The sequence below is a fragment of the Ambystoma mexicanum genome, chromosome 3p (genome assembly GCF_040938575.1).
Source record: "Ambystoma mexicanum isolate Mex_15411 chromosome 3p, UKY_AmexF1_1, whole genome shotgun sequence".
In the NCBI taxonomy this organism is placed as follows: domain Eukaryota; kingdom Metazoa; phylum Chordata; class Amphibia; order Caudata; family Ambystomatidae; genus Ambystoma; species Ambystoma mexicanum.
In genome coordinates, this window is record NC_090925.1 from 881,329,251 (window position 1) to 881,355,583 (window position 26,333).

At 46.1% G+C, this 26,333-nt stretch overlaps 1 protein-coding gene across 3 annotated transcripts in view; it reads left to right on the forward strand.

The window, feature by feature from the left end:
* CLN3 (CLN3 lysosomal/endosomal transmembrane protein, battenin) overlaps positions 1–26,333 on the forward strand; it is a 652,734-nt gene that overhangs the window by 470,324 nt on the left and 156,077 nt on the right. For all 3 annotated transcript variants that reach the window (XR_011304414.1, XM_069652104.1, XM_069652103.1), the window contains exon 11: positions 13–81. Coding sequence is in view for 2 of the 3 variants with exons in the window: in XM_069652104.1 (XP_069508205.1) it covers positions 13–81 (69 nt within the window). In the remaining variant the exon portion in view is untranslated. The remainder of the gene's footprint in view (positions 1–12; positions 82–26,333) is intronic.

The window sequence follows — 26,333 nt, forward strand, 5'->3', positions numbered from 1 at the left end:
CTTCTTTTCCAGGGAGTGCTCAAGTACATGATACCGCTGTCCCTAGTGTACTTTGCTGAATATTTCATCAACCAGGGCTTGGTAAGTCTAGGGAAATCAGTGGAGGGTGGGTTGCTCTCATGCAGGGGATGCGGTCATGTTCTGCGCATCTATGTGCCAGTGGGAAGAGTTGAAAGTAACACTGAATATAATCTAATGTCTCAAAGAATCGAACAGGCAAACTGAAGTCTGTTTGTCTCAGACCAGACAGTCTATATAATAATAAAAAGCAACATGTTGTTGCTTACAAAAATGTAAGTGAATCAAATCTCCATTTCAGAAATCTGGTAGATAGTGGCTTCCACAGTCCAGCTTACAAAGGGATATCGGAGTCCATGGAGTATATCCTAGTTAATGTGTGCGACCGGTGGGCAAGACTTCTGAGGCCATGGGTAACTTCCTTGTGTAACAGCATGTCTCAATGACAGATGGTCTCTTCATTCCTGAACAAATGAATCCAATACGTATACAGGTTGGTTCCCTGAACAAATTCCACTTCTTCCCAAAGTACATCTTGGTTGGTTGGAAGCAGCTAATTCAGGGAAAAATCAGAAAGGATGAAGCGTTTTCATGATTGACCTGGGAGGATTTACATCCACTGGGAACACGCTGGTGGAATTTTCTCTGTTTGTAGCAGTGGTGGGTCCGGGTTTGTTTAAGGTAGCTCTCTGTCCTAATCTGTAAGGATATATGTTCTGTTCTCCAGATATTATCGGTGGCATAACATACAGGCTACTGAATAGGTAGGTCGGTCATTCAGACCTTGTCTAGGATAATATGGAAAATGTAACCCACATTTATGGAAACATTTTTCAAATATCCCCATGCAAAATGCTACAACTTATGGAGAAAACTGAAAATCTGCAGGAACATTATTAAAATATCTTAAAGTATTTGCAAAAAATAATAGAATTTAGTATATGTATCATTTAACATTATATAATGTATAAAAATACAAGATATTTAAGAAATATGAATGGTCCTTGCACCACCTTTAATATGTCTCTGCTCAGGTTTGTACATGGTGACTTGTCTCTGTCCTCTTCAAGCGCATGCTTTCTATGACCCTGACTTAATATCTTTACCACTAGCACACCATGATATACCCCGTTTGTAGGCTTTTAGCGCTCATTTCATGCAACCACCTGCCATGACATGCAGCAAAATTGATGGCAGACAACACAGGGTATTCTGTGCTAGATTCTTAGCTGGGTAACTGCCTGCCTTGGACTGGGTGGCTTCCCTCCAAAGACGTAGTGTGCAGGTACTTACCTCTAAGCCTGTGTTGCAATAGGCTGACTTGTCTACTTGTTACCTCAATCAGTGACAGCATTAATGATAACCTAAGATGTTCGCCTCTATTGCTAATACTTCCTAGCCGAAAGAAATTCCATAGGCACACTCGGTCCACCTGCAAGTAACTTCCAATATCGGCACTCATTGCAAGTCGCAGCCATGTTGCTTTTAGAGCGGTGAAGGCTGTAGTTATTGCACGTCTCTGACTCACCATTCCAATGCTTTGTTAGAGACAGAAGTACATTCCTGCTAAGCGCATGTAGACATAAAATATGTGAAATACACTTATTAGAAGCATAAACATTTTACATGTTTTTTGTGGTAAGAGGGCGTCATGGAAAATTATTTCAAAAGTTTACGGAAACAAGTCTAGAGCGATAACTAATGTGAAGTTTGGTTATGGTCAGTTTCATGCTAATCTTAAGGAATGCCCTCCATGGCGGCGTGCTATGCCGCAGCAATTTTTGGAAATCAAAAGCCATTCCGGGATAATGCGTGCACGTGATAACACCCCGACATCGAGCCTTCAAAGCCATACTTCTCAGCCAACCCGCAGTCCTTTCCTCTGCTCTGAACGAATTTGTTTTATTTTGACTCATGTGTGTAATAAGGAAGCTACACACTGCAGGTAAGTGAAGATCCTTCATTAGTAACCAGCCTGAGCCCAGCAGTGCTCAGCCTACTCATCAGCTCTCCACTTCAACTCATGACGGCTGCCCATAGAATGTAGAACCTTAAACAGATGTAAACATGTCATCAGAGCAAGAGTAGAATTCTACGATGTAGAATTCCACTCAAGAGCAAGCACATATTACAACACTTCTCCCCCCTTTACCCAACCACAGACACAACCATCCACACCAACCACATACATACATACACACACGCACATAACCATACACAAACACGGACACGGACACACACACACACACACACACACACACACATCTCCTCCCCACACTCACACCCCAACCACAGATCCCACCTGAAGAAAATGGAGAAGAATAAAAGCAGAACGATACTAATGAACTATAGCTCCCAAAACATAATCCTTGTACTTGGAGGGGACCTTCCTCTCCCTGACAGAATGGGCATAACCCTGGACAGAGTCTGTCGCCCCAGAGGTAGACACCCCCTCATCACATTCACCCATCGGTGGTATTGCAGTCATGAACAGAAACAGGGATGGAGTGTCCCTCATCCTCCTGGACATTCAAAGCTACTTCACTGCCCATGGGTTGCAAATCAACTTGCCCCTCACTGGCTTCCCCAGCAGAGGAGCGTTTTAACGGGCATCCAAACACCACCCCAGCCTCCTTTACGCCACACCCAGTCTCACCCGACACATCACCTGCAGAAATCACCTTGTCCTTAGCTACCACCACCACACGCCTACGACTCCATGTAGACCCATCATTGAGTTTTACATAACCACGACCACACTTGACAACCATTAGTGGATGCATATACCTGCTGAGTCCCTTGGCCATAAACCTGGGATTCTTGATCTGAACCCAATCACCAATCATCACTGGAAGGGGCTTCCTTTGGGCCAGTTGTTCACACAAAAAACGCTGTTGCTTACCCCGAACTCGATCCAAAACCCCTTGCATATCCACCTGCGACTGGACACCACCACCCAGGGCTGGGACCCTCAACTTGGAGCAGGGTTTCCTTCCACGCATCAGCTCAAAAGGAGAATGACCAGTGAAAATAGAAGGAGTCAGCCTGTAAGCCTTGAGGGACGCCGACACCACCTTTCCCCAGGTAAGACCATTGGCAAGGGCCAACTGAATTGCCCCTTTGACAAAACGATTCATTCGTTCCACCAGGCCGTTGGCTTGTGGGTTATACAGCGCAAGCTTATGATGACGTATACCTAGATCATCCAGAAATTTTTGCATGTAATCCGACACGAACTGAGACCTGTTATCGGTCACTAAGCTAGCCGGCACACCCTCCCTGTCAAACACAGCAGAGAAGAACTCCACAATTTTTTCGGCCGTAACAGTAGACAAGGCAGTGGCCTCGACCCATCTGGACGTATAGTCCACCATGACCACAACAAATCTCAGACCTCCTCCCAACGAGTCCATGGGCCCCATTACATCAAGTGCTACTTTGGACCATACCTCGCGGGGCACCTCTACGGGATAGATAGGTTGAGAAACAGGAGCCTTGCTTTTATCACTGGTAGAACACGCTGCACAATCCTTCACTACATCCTCCAAATCAGCGTCCATTCTGGGCCACCAATAGTCTTCTGTAAGCCTCCTCTTAGTCAAGGACCTGCCCAAATGCCCCTCATGGGCCAAAGCGCCCAGCTTCCCTCTAAGGGAACAAGGAGGAACTAACCTCAGACCTCTAGCCACGCCCCATGGACCTTCAGACAATTCTTGCCATACATGCCCATACATTTTCGACAAACCAGTACTAAAAACACCACTCCTGAGTGCCGTCCTTACTTCAACCAATTCAGGATCAGCTGCACATTCTGCGCTCCATTCTGGTTCCGATACCGCGGGCACTACACTAGCAACCAAGGAACAATCGTCCCCCACCAGACCCTGGTCCGTACTACAAGTACTCGGGAAACACGACAGGCAATCTGCTACCGCATTCCTCACACCTGGGACATACTCAACCTTGAAATTGAACTCTGTCATATCGGCCATCCACCTCATGATCCTAGTAGACGCATGAGACAACCCTTTCGTCGTCAATACATGTACCAAGGGCTTGTGATCAGTACGAAGAGTGTACTCAATTCCCCACAGAAAGGTTCTAAAATATTTAGAAGCCCACACAGCCGCAAGAGCTTCCCTCTCTATGACGGCATACCTGCCCTCAGCCTCTCTGAGCACTCTAGATGCAAATGCAATGGGCCGAAGTTCACCACCAACGCTTTGTTCCAACACAGCACCTATGCCATACTCACTCGCGTCTACTGTAAAAAAAGTTTTCCTGGCTGGAGAAAAGGAACTCAAGGATGTGGCCTGCTCAATCTCCTCTTTCAACCTGAGAAATTCCGCTTGACACTGATCCGACCAGGCGAAATGCACACCCTTTCTCAGTAATGACCTCATACCAACAGTTTTGTCGGCATAAGAAGGGACAAACCTGCTGTAATACTCTGCAAGACCCATGAACGATCTTAACTGGTCTTTATTTGCTGGGGACGATGCGTCATTCAATGCCTTCACCAACTCACTCTTAGGGTGAATACCCTTGGCATCCAGCGAATGCCCCAGGTAGGTCACGCTGGGAACACCCACTTTGCACTTACTGAGTTTGACAGTGAGACCACTAGCCTTCAAGCCATTCATCACCTCAAGAACTCTCGAATCATGCTCAACTCGAGACTCAACCCACACTAGGATGTCATCTTGGAAGCATTCCACCCCATGAATCCCTGCAAAAAGTTTCTGCATTATCCTCTGAAAAACTGCAGAAGCAGACGCCAAACCAAAGGGCAGCCTACAAAAACGGAATGCACCAAAAAGGGGTAACAAAGGATGTAAGGGGGCGGGAGTCAACATGCAGGTCTATCTGATGATAAGCAGATGACAGGTCAAACGTAGAAAAACAGGATGCACCACACACTAAGGAAAGCATCTCATTGATATTGGGCAGGGGGTGTCTTTCAACCCATATGCTTGAATTAAGATCCCTGAGATCTACGCACATTCTCATGCCCCATCACCTTTGCGTGCCAGAACCACTGGGGCCAACCATTCCGAACACTCCACTTCCTCTATGATCCCAGATTGTTTGAGTTTGTTAAGCTCTTCCTTTAAAGCATCACAAGCCATAATGGGAACCCTTCTGACTTTATGGACAACAGGCACAGAACCTTTCTTGAGAACTATTTTGTGTGCAAAACCTTTCAATTTGCCCAATTTAGGAGTAAAAACTGAGGGAAACTTGCTTTCCAGAACTTCCACCGTGAGTCCCGTCGACAACACAGCACCCTCATCCTCTTCACTCACACTCATCACTGGGACTGGCTTCCCTGGCCTTATTTCCAATTCCAGAGCTGCTTGTTCGTCCCACCCCTAGAACAGGATCACCCTTGTGAGCCACATATAACTTTCCCTTGGCCACTCGGCCTTCAAACTCTATATTGGCCCACTCGAACCCAAGAACCTTGATGGGTACTCGCCCATAAGCACACGGGTTTATGTCAGACGCAGACAAATCAGATACCTTTTTGTGAAATTTAGACACAATACTGTTCAGGGGATATCATTGTATATGGAGACCCCGTGTCCACCATCATCTCCATGGGGACTCCATTGACCATGAGTGTTGCCCAAGCTCTCTTCTTGCAGCTTCCCACACTCAACAACGATCCTTCAGAGGTACCTCCATTATCCTTGTCGGAACAACCCATGTACCCCACTATTGTCACCTCCTCCTCCTCATCATCATTAGCGTCCACCATTTTCACTGCCTCCTTATTGGATGCAGCACTCCTGCACATGCGGGCATAATGTCCCTTGATTTTGCATCTCCTTCATTCCACATTGGCAGCAGGACATTCTTTTGCGCCCGCCACATGTCCACGCCAACCGCATCTCTTGCACAGTTCCTTTGACGAAGGCATCGTCCTGCTGTCCTTGTTTCTCGCTCTGGCATCGACAGTCCTGCGGGAAATCGCAGCATGCACAGTTTCCCCTTTATCGGCCATTTCTCTCACACTCTTCCTGGATTCTTCAATTGCGGGGGCTATCTCAATGACCTTTTCCAGGGGTGGATCCTTTTCTATCCACAGTCTTTCCCTGACGCGCACATCACACGTACGCATCATCACTTGGTCACGGATATACTCATCAATGGTGCCAGTGAATTTGCACGTTGCTATCAAAGTGCGCAGGGCAGTCACATAGGCATTTATACCCTCGCTGGAGCCCGAGCCCTCGAGAAGAAATGGTACCTCTCAAGAACAACGTTGGCCCTCTTGCCAAAACGCGCTTCCAACTTGCCCAAAGCTGTTTCATAAGCAAGCACCACTCCCTGTACAGCATCACCACCCTCATTGCCTTCTGCGGGGGCAGCAGGGGCAGCGTGCACATTGGGACCGGGAAGATGCCTGAACAACCTGAGACCTTCAGTTCCCAAACAATTGAGTAAGGCCACCTCCTTCTAATCATCCGTAAATTTCGCGCCACCTGCATCTCTGAGGTACACCTTGAACGTGTTTACCCACAAGTCCCATACAATTGCCGGTTCACCAAGACTGGCCAGAAATGCAGGAGGCGGACGTGCGTTGTTGTGCTGCATGTTGAGAGGAGCAAGTCAGGATTTGCTGCACTAGCCAACCTCCCTCCCGTGCTTGGCAAGAAGAAACCAATCTGTAAATGTCACTGTTCACGACCTAAACCTGCTTAGAACAGTTCCGTAAAAACGCTGAAGCACCTTGGAGCTCGGCACAGTGATAGAACCCCTCGAGTGTTCGTACAGGATTAACTTTTCCACTCTTCCCTGGAGAGAACGCCCCCTTGATAGCACTGCGTGCTGATAGCACAAGAAGCTGATTGCAGCGCCTCCCCTGGGCTCTCCCCCTCCCGCTCGCCGGGGTGGAGCCGCATGCAGGAGTGAGTAGAGAGCCCTCACCCTCCTCACCTTGAACCCTCTGGGAGCGGAGGCCCCACGCTCGACCCCGGCTGAGGAGCACAGGCCGTAGGCACGCCGGCTTCCGTGACGACGTGCGCAGAGGTATTCCTCTCTCCTCACCTCGAATGCCTCCAGGAGCGGAGGCCCCGCGCTCGACCCCAGCTGGGAAGCGCAGGCCTTAGACACACCGGCTCCGGTGCCGATGTGCACGGAGATACTTCTCACCTCGAATGCCTCCAGCAGCGGAGATCCGGCGCTCGGCCCCGACAGGGGAGCGCAGGCCTTAGACACGCCGGCTCCGGTGCCGACGTGCGCAGAGAATCTCATCTCCTGCGCGAAGGCGAAAGTCTGGCCTCTCCGACGCCGCAGCACACGGGATGGGGAAGCAGAATGGGCTGCTGGACGCCGCTCCTCACCCGCACCAAGAGCCACTCACTCGACGCGGACAGCGTCCCCTGGAGGTCTCCCCTCCCCGCGAGCCCTGCACACCGCCTCGGCTGCAGGCGCTCTGCGAAGAGCAGGAACTGAACTGTCGGCGGCACGGAACGGCAGTCCCCGTCGAAGCAGGCCGCAGGAAGAGGAATGTAGGCAACTGCTGGGCGGCCAAGTGGCAACGTGGGTTGAAGGCTGGTTACTCTTGTTGCCAGTGTAATAAGGAAGCTACACACTGCAGGTAAGTGAAGATCCTTTATTAGTAACCAGCCTGAGCCCAGCAGTGCTCAGCCTACTCATCAGCTCTCCACTTCAACTCATAACGGCTGCCCATAGAATGTAGAACCTTAAACAGATGTAAACATGTCATCAGAGCAAGAGTGGAATTCTACGATGTAGAATTCCACTCAAGAGCAAGCACATATTACAACAATGTGCTTATGCCCCATTCTTTGAGGTTTAAATTCTCCACTTCTTGCAAATATTCTTTTGCCTTCTCAAATCCACCAACCAGTTGTTTTCAATGCCTAGGAAGTGTTTAACTGACATGCTTAAGCTAACATTTGTTGACTGAATTCGTCCCATCAAAGGTGAGTGCTTTCCATTTTTTTGTGGCACGCTGATCTGGTGATGAGTTTCCTGCAGAATGATTGGCTAAACTGCAGGCAGTGGTGTAGAGTCCTTCCCTTTCTAGACAGGCTACCTTTATTTTGCCAGGGGCCTGTCTCAGTCTCAGACTGGTTGTAGCAATTGCTCAGCTTTCCACTGGTCCTGTCTCAGCGAGCCGTTTCGGAAGCCTCATACTGACTTTTGGACAGAGGTCATGCTCTCCTGTTTAGCAAGGTTCACACCAAGGCATCGGCCTGAGCGCCTCACAAGGACCCTAAACCTTAGCCAGCTTTGAAGAATTCCGTAGAGGCCGCTCAGGCTGCTCACCCCACAAATCTTGCCCGTTTTGCCCTTTCTGCCGGGTGTCTGCTGAAGGGCCAGAGCTCAGCACTGCAGGCATTCATGTGTGGATGAAACATAAAATGGCTTAACAGAGAGGCTCACCCCCACAGATCCCAGAAAGAAAAAGAAAGATGGGACAGAGTAAGTAGCTCGACCTACCAAAGGCATAGGCCTTCATGCAAGGGCATGTTTGTGCCCCCCACTTCCAGGGGATTCGTGCAAGAGCATGTTTGTGCCCCCCTCTTCCATGGAAATAAATCTCCTCAAACTCAAACCTCTAGTGCACACCACTGTGTATAACATACAGGATACACAGTGATACTGCCTTTGTTCTGCCTTCCAGACCTTGACCACAACCAACCAACGGTACGCACTCCTCCTCCCCTTAGCTTCAAACACAGATCGTGTGTTTAATGTATTTTTAACTTTGCAGGCTCCGACCACAGAGCGCTTTATTTTTCACTGCCCTCTCACAGCCTGGGTTTTTCAGGGATGGGGCACACTTCCGCTCTGACATCGCAGCATGCCGATCTTCACCACTCTTGCGGCACTGAACTCCACAGGGAGGGCTTACCGCCCAATATGTCAAAATAAGCACGGGCCACCGCATGACTTCTTTTTTTCTTTTGCAAAGCTCTGAACTCAAAGCAATGCAGAAACCCAAAAGATTAAAGATTGTGGATTTGATATGTGAGTACTGTGCGCTCATGGCCACTCTCACATTAATTGTCAAAGAAGGGGTAACAATATGAGTTTAAACTGGCAGTGATCACTCTTGACCCTCCAGCTCATTCACCTCAGTTGGAAAGTAATAGAAATCTAGATTGTTGGAGTGGGAAGGTGAATCACGCTCAAGTTGACTTAAACAATAGAAATGTTCAGCATCCAAATTATAGTATTCCAAACAAGTCTTTCCAAAAAAGTAGGATGTTTATTCTTGATATTGGCCAGCCGACATGTGTTTCGACCAACGGGTTGTTCTGAAGGCTGTAGTAATCCCACATAAAAATTCATTAATGTACAGAATTACAAAAAGTATATAAACCATCCAATTTACACAATTTTAAAACCATCCAAATCAACAGTTTCAACAAGAAAAAAGTCATAAATTATGGTAATGAAATTCAAGTGATACAATTTGTGTTGGTAAAATGGAAATTAGTAATAATCAAAAATAAAACATACCACATTTTGGGTTACCAATGAGAAGGTCAAGCAAATGTTGCACAATGTTGACAAAGCAAAATTAGGAGAAAAGAAAGAAAAAGAAAAGCAGAAAGAAAAGGGACATTTTTAAGAAACCAAATGAGGTGATCTATTCATCTTAGATACATCCTATGCAAATTATGAAGTTAGATTGCCCAGTAGAGAGGGTATGATACCCAAAGTGAGAAACCGAAAGACTAGGTTTGACACCAGGATCACCCGGTGATCATGTACGTAAAGCAACCTGATTCTGATATTAGGAAAGATTTTTTTATCTATATGTGTTTCACAATTTCACCCGTGTAATTGTTATTCAACTCAAATTAACTTTAATGGTATAGTCATGAGCGCCCGCACAACGTCATCAAACAGTGTGATGATGTCATCACGCAACGTGATGATGTCATTGCCGCAACACGTTGCCGGCTTGTAAAATGGCGGAAGTGGCCGCCAGGGGTTGTTGAACGGACATGAGCAAGGATTTCTCCTTGTTGGATCTAGGTAAACCCACACTTTCAGAGAGGGCAATGTACTACATTCTCCCTACTGGGAATGTCTTATGAGTGCCAGAGGCGGGCCCTGTGGTAAACACTGAGTGGTCCTCTATTTATTATTTTTTTTTTGTTTTTGAATATGGGACAATCTGGGTGCTCCTAGAAATGAATATATGAGAACTACTCATAGTTAAAGAGTGTGGCCTCAACTCTGGTACTTGCCGGATGGTAGCAAGGAGTGTACCTTATTGAAAGGTAAGACTGGATTTACAGAAGGGGTCTTAAGGCCACGCGTGTTTTGGTCTGTACATGGGATAGGGGGCTATAGAACCGCCCATTCATTGGTATGTGTTTGATTTGTACAGGTCTACCATAGTGCCTTGAGGGAAGAAATAGTGATTCTCACCCCTGAGTGTAAAGAGATGTTGGATTCTAAGTGATCAGCCACCTTTGCAAGTAAGTGAGTTTCCTTGTGTTGGTTAAGAGATTATTAAGATCTAGAGGAAGCCAGTGAATGATGGGTTTCCATCCTTATTGGTTTTCTCATCCGATTTATAGGTCCGTTAACAATGAGTGATTGCGGAACAGATATCCTTGAACACCCTTCTCTTTCCTGCTATTCGCTTATGGGAAATGTAAGGAGTGAGCAGGAGTTTCTAGAGTGTGTACTGTAGCCAATTGAAATAGACCATAATATCTAGTAAGAATATATTTTGCATTGCAGGTAGTGAATCGAGAAGGAGTGAGCTTAACGTTTGAGCGTCTTGATGCAACTATTGGAGTTGCTTTGGCTTCCTGATGAATTAGTAACGCAGGTGCATTCGAGGTACACTATTAATAGCATACTTGCATGTTCCTTGTGTTGTGAATGTTAGCTAGTTCTAATAACTGACCACCTAATCTCATATATTTATATATGTTTTTAATTGTGTACCCACCAATACAGGGACTCTGACGAGTCATACAAGGAGCAACTAGAGGGAATTGTTTTTCTTCCCCACCACCTATAAGAACACATTTTTTCAAACATCTTCTGCCCCAGAGAAATGTCCAGCTAGTAACAGCATTACAGGACAGAAACGTATATAAATCGGGCTAATGTGATACATAGTGTTAAATAGGTGTTAATAACCATCACTGTGTTAGGTTGAGTCATTGCTACTAACCTGTACATTTAGATTGGAATCTGTATTATTGTTTGATGACTGATGTATTTAAATACAATGTTTGTGTGTATTATGTGGTTTTAAGATGCTCCTTTGATATGAGGAAGTAGGTGGTTCTACTTACCTATTGATATATTTAATAAATTGTGTTATTGTTTTACCTAAGGGACTACATAGATTGTGTCCATCCCAGTGCTAGCTCCATGTATTTGTTTGACGGTAGATAGCCAGTGTCCCCCGTGTTTGGTAGGGGATCATATGTGTTGTACTGAGTGTTCATTACCTTACTTTTGATTGATAAGAGATATATTTTCCACTCAGTAGGAAGGCTCACACCGTTTAGTGGGTAAATGTCTTTGGAAAAATATTGTTCTCTCATAGTCTCCCCATTTGTTATGATTGTTTTGCTGTATAGCCATTACGATTGATGGATCTCCCAGGGACTCCTATGTGACAGTGTCAAATGTGGGCGCTGGGGGCATGGCATTGGCTGCGACATAGCAGATGGACTCAGCATCACCCTCCCTTGTGAACTGGTCACCTCGGGTGTTGAGGGATGGTAGTCGGACGGATTGCGCTCCGCACCCGGTCTCTGTATGATGGTGTAGTCATAGCCTTGCAGACAGATTCCCCACTTCTCAATTCTTGGCTGCATTTTAGTGTGTGTATTTCCGAATAAGGAGAGTAAAGCCTGATGATCCGTCACAAAGGTAAACCTCTTCCCGATGATGAAAGTTGCGGAAGTGCTTTCATGACCAGACGGCAGCAAGGGTCTCCTTCTTGGCCTCGGAGTAAGCACTTTTAGGGGGTGACAGGGCTCTGCTGGCATACGCCACAATCTTTCTGGGGTGAGACTTTTCCTCCTCGGTTTGTGCTCCCACACCCTACGAGGCTCGCATCCACGATGATTTCAGTGTGCCAGGCCGGGTCAAAATAGGCTAGCCATTTTGCTTCAACTAAGGTGCCTTTGATATCATCAAACGCCTTCTGGCACTCGTCCGTCCACTGGAAAATGTAGTCCTTCTGGCGTAATGAGGGAAGTACCAGTTATGTTATGTTAATTTATTTATACCGCGCACCAAAGGGCCCAGAGGTATACAGGCGCTCTACTGAACATTAGCTGGTAAATGGACAATAGTTGCGAGATGGAGCAACGTGTATATAGAGATAGGCTGCGCATGAACAAATCTGGGGAAATGGCTGGAGACGAATGGATGAAGGAGGGTGGGCGGCACTTCATACGGGAGGCGGGGGGGGTTGGCGATGACTCTGGATGTAGTTCTGTACCTATTTTGTTTAAAAACTCAATAAAAAAGGGTTAAAAAAACATTAGCTGTTAAACACAACAGAACACATGTACCATATACATACGCTTACCAGAAACCAGCCCCCAAGCTATTCAGGCAGAACATCAGAAGATGCACTACCTGAACAGATACATTTTAAACTTAGTCTTAACCATTTCCCGTAATTTAGTCCATCTTGGGTCCGGCGGGAGTGCATTCCATGCCTTAGGTGTAGCTGCAAAAAAAAGCACTTTTACTTACCATGGTCAATTTTGACATTGGCAACACCAGTACATTGGTATTGTTAGGTCTCAAAGATCCCCACACAGGCTTTCTCCTCAGATGCTCTGGACTTGTCCCTGCCATGTGTTTATGCGTTAAAGTCAACATGCAGTTAAATATTTTGGCCTCAATAGGTAGCCAGTGCAGATTTATTCTAGGACTGGAGATATGTTCTCTTCTTTTCAATCATTCTACTACTCTCACTTCACTTTTCCGGATCACCTGTAGCCCAGCACAGTGCATTTTGCTGATTCCAACCAGGAGGCTACTACAGTAATAATTGTTTGTGCTAATGATGGCCCTGACCACTGTAACATACCTTTTATTTTTGGAAAAATATGGTCATATCTGGGACAGTAGTTTGATAAGATAAGGAGATGCGGATACCAAGCTATTCAGCTATTCACCTGTACTCGCACATTCAAGGTTTGATCCAGATATACACCAAGTGTGTTCCCCTTCTTTTGTGTGGTGATCCTACATCCTGGCACTAGAAAGTGTTGATCCTCTGGACCTAGCTTGTTTATTCCGATCCCTGTGCCTAACACCATCACCTCTGTCTTCTCATCGTTTACAGTCGGGCCCTTTTTTATAATCTATAACTGAATCATCCCATACACTTTATTGATGTTGGTCACATCTTCATCATGCACAGCGGATAAGGGGATTACACATTGCATAGTTCATAAATCGCGGTTCTATGTTCTTTCATTGTTGGGCAGTCTTACAACTGCCTTTTAAATGTGTATAACATTTCAAAAAAGGTTATCGTTTGATTTTTGTTTTTGTGGAGGTGGTTCACCCTCGCAATCCCACCAACCGCCCCTATTTTAACTATTCCTGACCCCCAACCTATTATCTACCCTTTCCCACCCCCCAAAAAAAATGTGATAACATTTCTCGTAATTGAGTTCAGCTGTAATACTGCCTGTTGATGAAAAAAAGGAAACCATCAATCGCACCCCCTTATCCTCAAGCAATTGAAAGAGTGGTACGGTGAAGATATTATATAATGGCGGGGAAAGGCACACACCTTGTGGGTCACCATACTGAATTTATTCTGACGGTGCCTCTGTAGTGCCACTAAATACCCTTACAAGTCTGTTTTCCAAAAATGACTTCACTCATGCTGCTGCACTACTAGAGCAGCAGACAAATCTCGCAGGGTGAGCAGTACCATTTGCCCCTTGTCGGTCGATTGTAACATAGTCGACTTGAGGTCCAATGGGCTGTCTCTGTTCCATAGCCCGGACTGACACTTGGTCAGGATGTCATTATTCACCAGATGATCTAGAATCTGCTCATAGGCCACTCGATCGAGTATTTTCAGTAGAAAAGGCATGTTGGTGATCAGTCGATAATTTGCTCAGGTCAGGCCTTGGTTTTTTTAATAGCAGTTTAATCCATGCATTCTTTAACCTATCAGGCACATCACTCTCCTTGAAGGATATGTTGTCAAATTTCGTTATGGGCCCTATCAAGGATGGTAGGCAAGCCTTAACTGTAATTGCTGGACAGACATCTGCTTTACAGTTAATAGAGTTAAGCTTCATGACAATTTTTGTCATCTACATTTCTGTTACAGTTCTAAAATGAAACTCCCTGCACACATACTCGATCGAGTATTTTCAGCAGAAAAGGCATGTTGGTGATCAGTCGATAATTTGCTCAGGTCAGGCCTTGTTTTTTTTAATAGCAGTTTAATCCATGCATTCTTTAACCTATCAGGCACATCACTCTCCTTGAAGGATATGTTGTCAAATTTCGTTATGGGCCCTATCAAGGATGGTAGGCAAGCCTTAACTGTAATTGCTGGACAGACATCTCCTTTACAGTTAATAGATTTAAGCTTCATGACAATTGTTGTCATCTACATTTCTGTTACAGTTCTAAAATGAAACTCCCTGCACACATCTACCCGAGTAGGCTCTCCAATTTTGTTCACTATACTTTCTGCCTCCTCCATCAAGTTCAATGAGCTACTCTTAATGTTAATAGTTTCCTTGATTTTTATTAAGTTTATTAAACATTGCCTCTTGATTTGTAGTGCACCATGCTTTATCTGGCACAATAACCGGACATGCCAAGGAATGATTGAACCTCTTTGTGGGGGCTGTCATATTGGTGATTGTGCTGACTTTGTCTGGAGCTGGTGTCATGCCTGCATCTGAATAAATGTGCCAGCAAAATCAAAGTTTTTTTCCTATTGATGTTGCATTTTTCAAAGTTAATTGTCAAACCCTGTGCTTGCAGTGCTGTGCAAACATCTGTCAGTGCCTGGTCATGCTTTTCCTAGGATGTTCCATAAGCTAGGAGGTCATCGCTATAGTTAAAGGCTGACTTTTTGGGAAGGATGGCCTCCTGAAATATTTCTGCCGCAGAGGAAATCCCGAAATGTAAACGTTTATATCGGAAAAACCTTCAACCTTCATGCATTGAAAATGTTGTGATTTCCCTGGATGTCGGATGCAGCTCCAGCTGGTGGTAACCCTGGTTGAGATACAGCTTTGAAAACATTGCAGACTTGTTCAGTTGGACAATCATGTCCTCAGTGTTAGGACTGGGGTGTCGCTCTCCTTGAATGGCTGTCTTGGCAACCCTTGTATCGATGCATAGTCTTATGCAACCCCGTTCTTTGGGTATGATTACCAGTAGGGAGATCCACGGCGTCGGGCCAACTGCTTTTTCTGTTATGTTATATTGTAGCAATTGGCAGATTTCTTGTGACACTGTCTGTTGCAGATGAAACCTGACTCTTATTTGGTGCTGAGGGATGGGGTTTACTCAGTCTTCAATGTGTAGCTTGACAACCACTCCTTTCAGTTTTCCTGGCCCTTGGAATGGTGCTGGGAACTTTGTCTTGATTATGACCTTCGATAGCGGAGCAGGCGATATTCTGCATATGGTTTCCACTCCTTTCTGTGGAACTGCATTGCACTGCACTACATCAGTGTCCTGATAGTGTACATCAATGAGGTCTAGTTGTTTGGCCATCTTGTAACCGAGAAGGCAGCGTCCTCTGGTGGGGCTGCATGCTACATGGATGGTGGCTGTTGTTGATTGGTTGTTGTGAAGCAGGGTGCGTTGAAATTGTCGGATCGATTGTAGTGGCTTGTTTGCACCCCACTGGAATATCCTTGCTGTTGATCTGGAGATAATGTGTTTATCAGTTGTTTGTAGGAACTCCTGCTCACCCATGATATTGACGGTGGCTCCTGTGTCTATCAGAAAACAGTTTGAGCATAGTTGGGTAGGCACCGGACATGCTCCTGTATGAGGGAAAGCAAAACCGCATCTGTAGCACGAATCCCAGGGCCATGGATGGCTGGTGAGCTGGCATTTGTGTTCAACTGGGTGGTCGCCCTGTGATGTGCGATTTTGTTGCTTGTTCTTTGCACGTGTAGTGCAGCAACTACTTCCCCTTTCTGTCTTCTTGTTCTGTGGGTTTTCCATGGAAGCCGCTTGAATATCTACGCTCTCATAGATTCTCGCAAGTTCTGTGATGTCATCTAGTGGGAGGAGCTTTTTGAGTGGTTGTTTCCTACATGTGGATGATATGCATCCCTCGATGACTCTCAGCCTGATGGCTTCCTCATTGGAAAATTGCGCAAATTGGCAATGAACTCGTTTCTGTCGCAGTCGTTTTATGAATTTGAGGGTGTCCTGGGTTTGTTGTGTACATTGTTTGAACACATAGCGTTCATAGGGCCTCATTACGACCCAGGCGGAGGACCATGGTGCTATTAGCACCATGGTCCATGGCGGAATGGGGAATTACCACCCCATTCCGAGGTTGGTGGGGCGGTAATTCCCCATGCCGCCATGGCCCTTCCCCATTCCCATTTTTGCCCCATAGGGCTCAATGGGAATGGGGAAGGCGCTAATAACGGTACCGCAAATTGTGGTACCGTTATTAGCACCAAAGTCCCTTTGCGGGTCCCTACTTTAACGGCTGGAAAAACCAGCCGTTAAGGTCGGGTCCCGCAAAGGGACCTCGTAATTAGGCGCTAAGTGTTTAACGGCGCCGCAGCCTTTTACGGCGCCGTTAAACACTTAGCGCCTGGGTCGTAATGAGGCCCATAATCTCTATTTGGCTAGATGATTCCCTTTTTATTTAGTGTGTCTAGCAGGGTCTCATACGTAGCTCTTTCTCATTCTGGTATTGTCTTTATAATGGCCTTGATTTCCTTCACTGCCAAATTAGTAAACACATCTGATATGGCTGGTGACTTGACTTTCCCACCCACCCTGAGAGAGTAATTGAAGCCCTCGACCCACTCTGCCCATCAGGGCCCTTTGTCATGGTGTGGTACTAGGGTGAAAGGAAGCAGCTTGCGAAGGGCTGCCACCCTTGTGTTAGATGGCAGCATGGGTTGGGGGGCCTGTGCACCCAGTTCCATTGCAGGGTATGCAGGCCTGGTTCTGGCTCACCAGCAGGGTTTGTAGTGTGTGTCAGGTGCTGCTGTGCTTCGGTGGCTTCTTACCATGCAGGATGTGGCATTGGGAGGTTTGCAGGCGGGCAGCGGATGTATGGTAGCTTGTTAGACTGGGGAGGTTGGCTAAACTGCAGCTAGATGGTTGCCCGATGCAGGTCTTAATGTAGACAGTGCGTCCTTTGGAGGCTTGAATGGCTGATCACCGGGCGAAATGCCCATTGGAGGCATTAATGGTTGGAATTAGGGCGAAATGCCCATCAGCATGAATGGATCGCTGCCGTATAAATCAGGCCTGCAGTGCGGGATGCCAGATACAGGCCCAGGCAGCAGGGTGGAGTACCCGTATTAGGCGCTACGGTGGATTGCCGTGAGCGGGCGAATAGAGGACCAACTGCAGCTGTGCTCTGAATGGGGCACCGGCAAGTCGAGGACCGGCGGAATAACGGGATAGAGGGCTGCGGCTGCATGTCAGGCTCGGCAGGCAGTGGAGTGCTTTGTGTCAGTGGGATCACCAAGATGCGACAGTGGAATCGCTGTCGGGGTGGACGGCCGTGTGTTGGCATGCGTGTCGCAGGAAATCATTGCCAGTTGTTAGTTCACCACCGTGGTTTGAAAGAACTGAACGCACACACACAGAGGCCCTGGATTAAATGCTTCTTCATTTCTCACCTCCTTCTCCTTCCGTTTCCTTTTTCATACTAGCGTCTTCAACCTGATTCCCTACCCTTCCTCCCACGTGACCCTCCCATCACGTGGTTCCTTCCTTGTGTGGGCGGATGGCGCCTAAAGGGGCAGTGTCCCATTTACGCTGTAACAGAAGATGATGTTGCTGTGTCATCTACATCCCGATTGCATCAAGGAGTCATGAGTAGCACACCAGTGTACCTGCTGGCTAAGCTTTCTGGTGGCAAACGCTCCGCGTACAGCAAATCAACAAACTGGCTTGAATCACAACTCGTCCGCAAAGAGAGGACCCGCAAACAATCCTTCTCTTGTCATGCACCCACCCTCTGGAACTCGATATGATATAATGTGGCATTTATAACACGCCTGTACACAAGTGTTTCTAGGCGCGACAAGACAAGGAGGGGGAAACAAGGGAGGACAAAATAACAATCTTACTAGGCCTTGTGTCATTCAGATTGTGCAAGTGTGGGGAAGAGGGAAGGAGAGAAGTGTCAGCGAGGGATTGGAAGGGAGAAGTGCACGCAGCGGGTGGGTCATAAGTGCAGAGAGAAGGGACTGTAGGGTTTCAGATACACAGACCCTTAAGTGAGGGGGAACCCGGAGGCTGTGTGCGGGTAACTGGAAATGAAGGAGCCTGGGCCTGACTTCAGATTGTGACCAGTGCGTGGAGTCGTCAGGTGCATCAGCAGGGGAGAGGAAGAGAGAAAGCAGAAGTGAAAAGGAAGGTCTTCAGTTGCTTCCGGAACTGGAGGTGGTTCTGCTCAAGTTTAAGAGTCAGGGATGCTGTTCCAGGGGGAGACTCACGCCGAGGAGATAAATCTGCCCTCAACTCTCTACTTGAAGACTTGTCTGACCCTCAGAGAGTTGGAGGTGGATGAGCGGAGAGCTTGAGAAGGAAGATGTTTTGAAAGAGGAAGTTGGAGGTAGAGCTGTCCCAGGCCCCAGAAAGCCTGGTGGACAATGCAGATGGTCTTGAAGTTGATGCTTGCAGCCACAGGGAGCCAGTGCAGAGATTTCAGAGCTGGAGAGATACGATCCCTGGGCTAGAGGCTAAGGATGAGTCTTGCAGTCCTGTTCTGGATAAGTTGTAATGGTCAAAGAGTAGCGGCAGGAATATTTAGAAAGAGACTGTTGCAATAGTCCAGCCTAGACAGGACCAGAGTTCTGGAGACAGTGAGCTTCTGGGGGAAAGTGAGAAAAGGAAGAATATCTCTAAGGAGGTCCAGCTGATAGTTTGATTTCTTAGAGACGGCAGACATGTGAGGAGAGAAGGAGAGGGTGGAGTCGAAGATGACGCCAAGGTTCATATCCTCACAGGAAGGAGCAGGAAGAGGGCCCAGAGTGGGTGGCCAGAGAGAGAGAGAAGAAGGGAGGGGATCAGGTGTCCCAATGAGGATGATCTCAGTCTTAGAGATCATTGGCGAAACACCATTCCTGAATTGCGGCCAGACAGTCTGGTATGAGAGAAGAACCAGAGGTGGCTGAGGGGAGCCTGAAAGAGAGCTGATTGTCATCCGCATAACATTGAAAATTGGAACAGAAAGTAGCAATACAGTGGGCAGGATGTGCCAGGTAGTGGTTGAAGAGCCAGGGAGATAGGTTAGACACCTGTGGAACCCCACAAGTACAGATACAGATAGAAGAGAAGAAAGACCCCAGTTGGATCTGAGAGGGTCGGTCGGTGAGAAAGGTCAACCAGGCAAGGGCCTGATCAGTAATACCAAGGTGTCCCGGAGACGATTGAGTAGGATGGCAACCTTGACTGTGTCAAAAGCAGAGGATAGATCAAGGAGAATGAGGGCAGAAGGGAGATTAGAGTCAAGGTTGGAGAGTAAGTTTTCACGGGTGTTCAGGAGAGCAGTTTCCATACTTCTACCAGCTCTGAAGCCAGACTGGTGGTAAGGAGTGATTGCCGAAATCGGCCAAGGCTAGAGCAAGGGTGTCAATGTGGTCCTTGATTGTTCTGGATGAGCAGGGGAGAACCTGCTTTGATGAGACTTTCATAGATCAGACTTGTCTAGAAACATTGTCAAGGGGTGAACAGGGGAAAGGAGGAGAAAGGAGGAGGAGAGACGGGCCAGGAGTGGTAGAGGAGAAGGAAAAGCAGGTAGAGGAAGAGAGGGTGGACAGGATGTTGTGAGTTTTAGTAGTGAAATGAGAGGTCAAGGCCATGCAGAGGGCCTGGGAGGGAACAGGAGAGGTAGAGACTGCAGCAGGATTGGCCAGCGCCTTGCAGATTTTGAAAAGTTCGGCCAAGTTGTTAGATGCAGCAGAGATGCAGGTTTGGATGTAGGCTCTCTTCTTAGAGAGGACAGAGAGTCTGTACTGCCTTTGGAGCAGGTGGCAGGCCAGTAGGGGGTGTATCCGAGGCCCTCCACTTACTCTTCGCCGCCCTACACTTGCGTTTGTGGGTGGCGATGTCGAAATCGTACCTAAAGCTGAACTTGGATTTGCGATTCAAGCAGATCCTCATGACAGGGGCAAGGACATCCAGAGTGTTAGAGATAGAGAGATGGAGGTTAGAGAGGGCTGTGAGAGAGAGAGAGAGAAAATATGAATCTCAGAGGTTGCGAAAGAGTCCTAAAGAGGGGCTGGTAGCATACAGGTGGATGTTCAAGTCTCTGAGGAGGAGAAGTTGAGAGGTAGAGGCAAGGAGGAGAGGTCCGCCCACTCAGAGAGGAAGAGGGTGACCTGGCCGGGTGGCCTGTAGATAGTGCCCACAGTGAGAGAGAGGCCAGGAGAGATGGAGAGCCTGCAGAACAGGCATTCAAAGGAGGAGTAGTGCTGCATTGGAATGATAGAAGCAGGGATCTACTCTGGGAAAATCAAGGCTACACCCCCACCAGGACGGTTGGTTCTGGGTTCGGAGAGGATCTTGTAGCCATCAGGAAGGAGAGTGTTGAAACGCGTGACAGAGCTGGCCATGAACCAAGTCTCAGTGAGACCGAGTACACCCAAATCAAGCTCTTCCATGAGATGGGATGTCAGAGGAGTGTTTGACAGCTGAATGAGAGTTGAGAGTAGCGGTGTGGAGCAGGTTGCCACATTTGAAGGACTTCTGGGGAGGGGTAGAGGCCAGAGGTACACCCTGCAGAAGTTTCGGAGGTGCCCGAGGATGGGCAGAGGAGGAAGGAAGAGAAGGCAGGGCAGTTGGATAGGGAGAAGAGAGTGCCAGCGGGGTGGCAGAGGAAGGAGGCAACAGTATGGCCAGAGAAGCATCAGGGTATGCTGAAGAGGTGGCAGAGGAAGGAGGTGGCAGAGGAGCCAGAGAGGGGTAAGAAGGGATAGCAGGAGAGGAAATTAAGTTTATAAGGCGCAGCAAGCGAGATCCCTGTGGCAGCTCGGAATGCCCCCACAATTCTCCAATTTCGCAAATCTCACAGAACATGGCTCTTTCAACAATACCTGACCATTGACTTATTCCAGTGGATGCACATACCGACGCAAAGACCCCACAGTACTGCTCTGCTCTACTATTAAAAGATGCCAGCCCAAATGCCGACTACCCACACTCTGTAAATCGCGCTGATGCTCTCGAGCTTGGTCCACACTTTAAACAATACAATACAATACAATACAATACAATACAATACAATACAAAATAAAGTAAGGAAGAGCCACATGGCCCAGGGAACCAAGAGATGGGAGAGGCCCTAAGAGGATGACTCAACCATTTCTAAATTGTCCAGTTCCTGAGTTTGACATGGCAGGTAACCCAGCTACATTAGGTCTGAGTTGGTCAATGTGGAACGAAAAGCTGAACATGTTCTTTGCAGCGACTGGAGTCGAAAAGGACACAAAAAGGTCCATGCTACTCTTCTACTCTGGCAGTGAAGTGCACAAGTTATTTAAAACCCTTCCACAAGGCAATGGTTCTTATGCGGATATTGACTGGTGGTGACAAAATGATTCCCCTCCGATGGTGAAAATTGATTACAAAAGATTCCAGCTCAGGCAGGCTCAACAAAATCTCACACAATCTCTCAACTCCTTCTATAAAAGGACAGATCATACATACACAGTCACAGTTAAGGAAGCACATTCTGAAGGAACCAGCCTTAATCTTAGTCAGAATATTGGAGTTGGGACAGGCTCACTGGCAGTCGAATTTGAGGGCTGTGCATATGGAAGATGCCATGAAACGCCTCAAGCTCCACGAGGCCCAGCCCATAAAGAAAGACATGAGAGGTTGTGCCAAAGGACAACGCTGCCAAGAACTGGCAAAATATCCATGTGAATTTTGTGGTGGTGTATTGCCACACTTGCAAAGTTGCTCAGCAAATAGAGAACAATGCTGCTGATGTGGGATAATTAATCATTTTGCCATCATGTGTTGAACCGACTGGCCCCCTACGATTTTCCAGCAAACTCTGATACAAACGAGAGGCCTTCCTGCCAAAGTGGCTGTGGTAACACAAGACATAGCAGAAGTTGGTGTGGAAGAAGCCTTTGATACGGAAGCCATATTCTTCATATTGGCAATCTTTCCTGTCAACCAAGGAAAGAGAAGACATCTCCGCTGCGCAATAACAGTTCTGTTAGAGAGGATATCTGTTGGATGACACTGGGCTTTCCGTGAACGTAATACCATCAATGCATTTTGCAAGCCTCAGCTGGCGACTCCAAAAATAAGAATATTTACATATGGAGGAAAGCATCCTCTACCACTGGAAAGAATATCCACACCTGCAACCTTTTATGTCACCACTGAAGCAAAGGACACATTGCTCATTTGTTACACAGCTGAGGACCTACGGGAGTGCATTTCACATTTAACCATTATGAAACAGACATTGAAGGACTCACCAATGATTTTCAAGACCTATTCCAAGGTGTGGTTGTCTACAGGGTCTAGAAATGAGGCTACATATAGGACCATGTTTAATAAATGAGACCTAAAGAGCTAAAATTCTCAAAAGTAAATAATTCCTTGATATAAAGAGTTAGTCATACATGAGCTTTTTAATTAGAAAGTATCTTTTTATAAACTTATTTCACTTCAAATATGAAACAAAATTATAATAAATGCAGACATACATCATTGTGTCTAGTACAGTGCAGAACAAAAATAAGTACAAACAGATTCAATATATACACTGTAACTATATACAACATTAAGGGCCTCATTACACGGTAGGCGGTAAACCATGGCGCTATTAGCGCCATGGTTCATGCTGGTAATTTACCGGTACCGCCTTGGAGGAAAGGGGAATTTCCGCCCTATTCCAAGGTTGGGAAGGCGGTAATTCTTCCTTCCTCCATTGCCCTTCCCCCATTCCCATTTTTGCCCCATAGGGCATAATGGGAATGTGGAAGGCGCTAATTACGGTACCGCAAATTGCGGTACCGTAATTAGCACCCCGGTCCCTTTGCAGGTTCGTTTTTTAACGCCTGCTAAAAGCAGGCGTTAATGTACCAACCCGCAAAGGGACCTCATAGTAAGGCGGTAAGGGTTTACCGGTACCGGTAAAATACCGGTACCGGTAAACCCTTACTGCCTACCGTGTAATGAGGCCCTAAGTCACTTGTTAATTATATGACATGGCTGGTATAGTCCATAATCATTATATTCTTCTTTTCAGAACAGCTATACAAGGTTAATTCGCCCCCAAAAATACTTTTTTTTAAAGCGTAAGCGTATCCTGCCGCAAGTAAGCCAGCCAAGATTCTCCTGTTGATATTTAGCCTGCCAACACGTGTTTCAACCTGTGATCTTTGTCAAGGCAGTGGCTTGTGAATCCTTTTTGTGGTTGTTTTGTTAAAGATTTTTTCATTAACATTTTGCATGAAAAAATAGCATAATCCACACTGCCCTACATCTCCCACCACTTGCAACTCTTCTTGGTGGTAAATTAGTGTCAACTTATTATGGTTGTGCTCTATAAGCAAATCTGCAGAACGATAACTAATTTAAATGTTGAGTCATGCAAAATGAATTACATATATTAATTGTGGCTGTCAGGAATGCCACCTGTAGTAGCTGTACTCTTAACATGTGTATTTTGACTAATAATACTTAGGTATTGATTCCAGTGAATGTCCTCTATGAATCTTTGAATCCAAAATTCAGGATCTAGGAGAGAGAGGGGTTCAAATTGTTTCCGTTATGGACTGCTCTTGTTGCATATCTTGCTATGTCAGTATATATTGTGCAAGAAATGATGCAAGGAAAGTATGGGGAATAAAAGTTAAAACGTACCACTGATGGTAATTGACAGTGCAGTGACCTTATCTTAAGTGTGAATTAAAAAAAGGAATGTTACGTCAATATATATATATCTGCAAATAAAACATTGAGGTGGTAAATCCATTGTAAGCTGCTCTGATTACCTAATAAGTACACGTGAAATTGGTGTACATATAAGAGTTCCTAAAGGTAGTGTGTAAGGTAAGTGATCCTCTGACCAAGAGTAACCACTTACTTAAATAGTGGGATGAATTGCATCCATGCTGCAGTCAGCATGTATATTGTCCGTTCCTCCTGGTGAACCGCCATTTTGTGTGTATATATACCATCCCTTATGATGTGATGTTTTGACGTCCTCAGGTCACATATGAAGTTGCCCGTTTGTAAACAATGTTTCATTAGGATTCATCTATGTGAAATGTGCCATTCCAAACTACAGGGTGATATAATGAACAGCCCCTATTAAGGTGTACATTATAAACAGTAGTGTCCCTGGTAATGCCCTATTAGTTTGTTACTTGTTATGAAAATCCATATTATTAGATTAAATTATATAAATACATTGTCATATATCTAAGCCAATGGCAATATTATGTACTTCAACAATTCATGGTTAATACAGTACATGACAATAAAACATAGTGATTCAGCAGTGTTAAAAATTGTACGTCAAATTCATGTGATAGATGTAAGACTTAATACCAACTGGGTCACCCACCTGGACTTACGATTTTTACTGTCTTATATACTTGGTCATATTACCATTATGGTTACCAATATCATTCACTTCACTTCAGCAGTGTATCATTCATACAATGCATGTTGGTAACCATACAAAGTGGTTCCATCAGTGTAAGTCAGTATGCATAAAATCCATAGTTTGTAAGTTTAAAACTAATTTAATTCCAACTGTGCCCTGTGAAGGCATCATGAAGCAAAACACAGACAACAGATTCAAATATATCACAAAATACTTTTATTAACTTAAATGTCAGGATGGTGTAAGGCCTAACTAGCCCTTTGCTAAGGTGGGATTTCCCTGCCTAAAGAAACTAAGGTTAGTCCAAGTCAGTAAGTTCAACTTAAAAGTCTGTCTGTGTCCAAATCATGTATATGCCCTCGCAACTAAAGCTAAACAATGTGTAGGGATGTCAGCAACAAAAGAAATAGGGTTTTAAATAAAGTTCTGAGCTTCTTCCAGCTCTTGGTTTACCTTCCAATTCCCCTTTCCCACGTTCAAAGCAGTTCAAAAAGACCTCTGGATTCCCTTCCCAAGAAGACAGCACAGTTCCAAAAGGGCCTCTGGGTTCCTTTCCCCAAGGCAGCAGCAAAGTTCACAATGTCTTAAGGTTCCCTTCCCCAAAATGTCAGCTTTGTCCAGCTTGTCAACTCACACTCCGTTCACGTCATCAGTTCCAGGTCAACTTTAGAATTCTTCAGGTTCTTCCATAGCTCATACAGATTGCCCTAGTCCACACTCACTTCAGCAATCTTATCCACAAGAGGAGATTCTTTAACTTTACTTTCTTTGGCTTTTCCAAACAGGATACCGGCGGTCTAGGCGCAGTTGTTGGACCACATACATGGTCCACATATTTCAGGTCACGCAACCGAAAACACTAGGCTTTCTTGCCCACATAGGTTTCTCTGTCACTGCACCTGTGCTCTGGTTCAAATTCACTTTAGTTAGTCCTTGCCAATCTCTTGGCTTTGCCACTGTGTGTTTTCCTCCTTGTCGGTCTCTTGGCTTTGCCACAGTGTGTTCTTCCACACTATTCACTCTGTGGTGCTCACTCTCTTTCACCACTTTGCTTTCATCCTTTTCATAAGCGTTCATCACTTGCTTCATTTTACTCATAAAGATTAATTCTTTGTCTCTACCTTTCCTTTGTGTGTCTTACACATGCTTTCATTTCATTCGTAGTCTTTTCAAAGCTATCCTTTAGTTTAGTATTCAATAATGCATGCTTACATTTGTATGTATCCTTTCCTTATATTTCTGTATTGTGAGAAGACTAAGGCATTTTCCCCGAGGTTATTCCTGGTGATCCTATGCTCAGGTGGCCAGGGCAGAGCCATCCCTCTTGGATACCAACCCTGGGGGTGGACGAACGAGGACTATGGGAGACACGCCCTGGGGCGAGACATGGTATTCCTCCCGTTCTGATTCACCCCTACCCGACATCCCCCTCAGTTGTCATAGGATATTGTAAACAGGGTCCGATCATAACCCAGTACCTTTCTGTAAGGAAAAG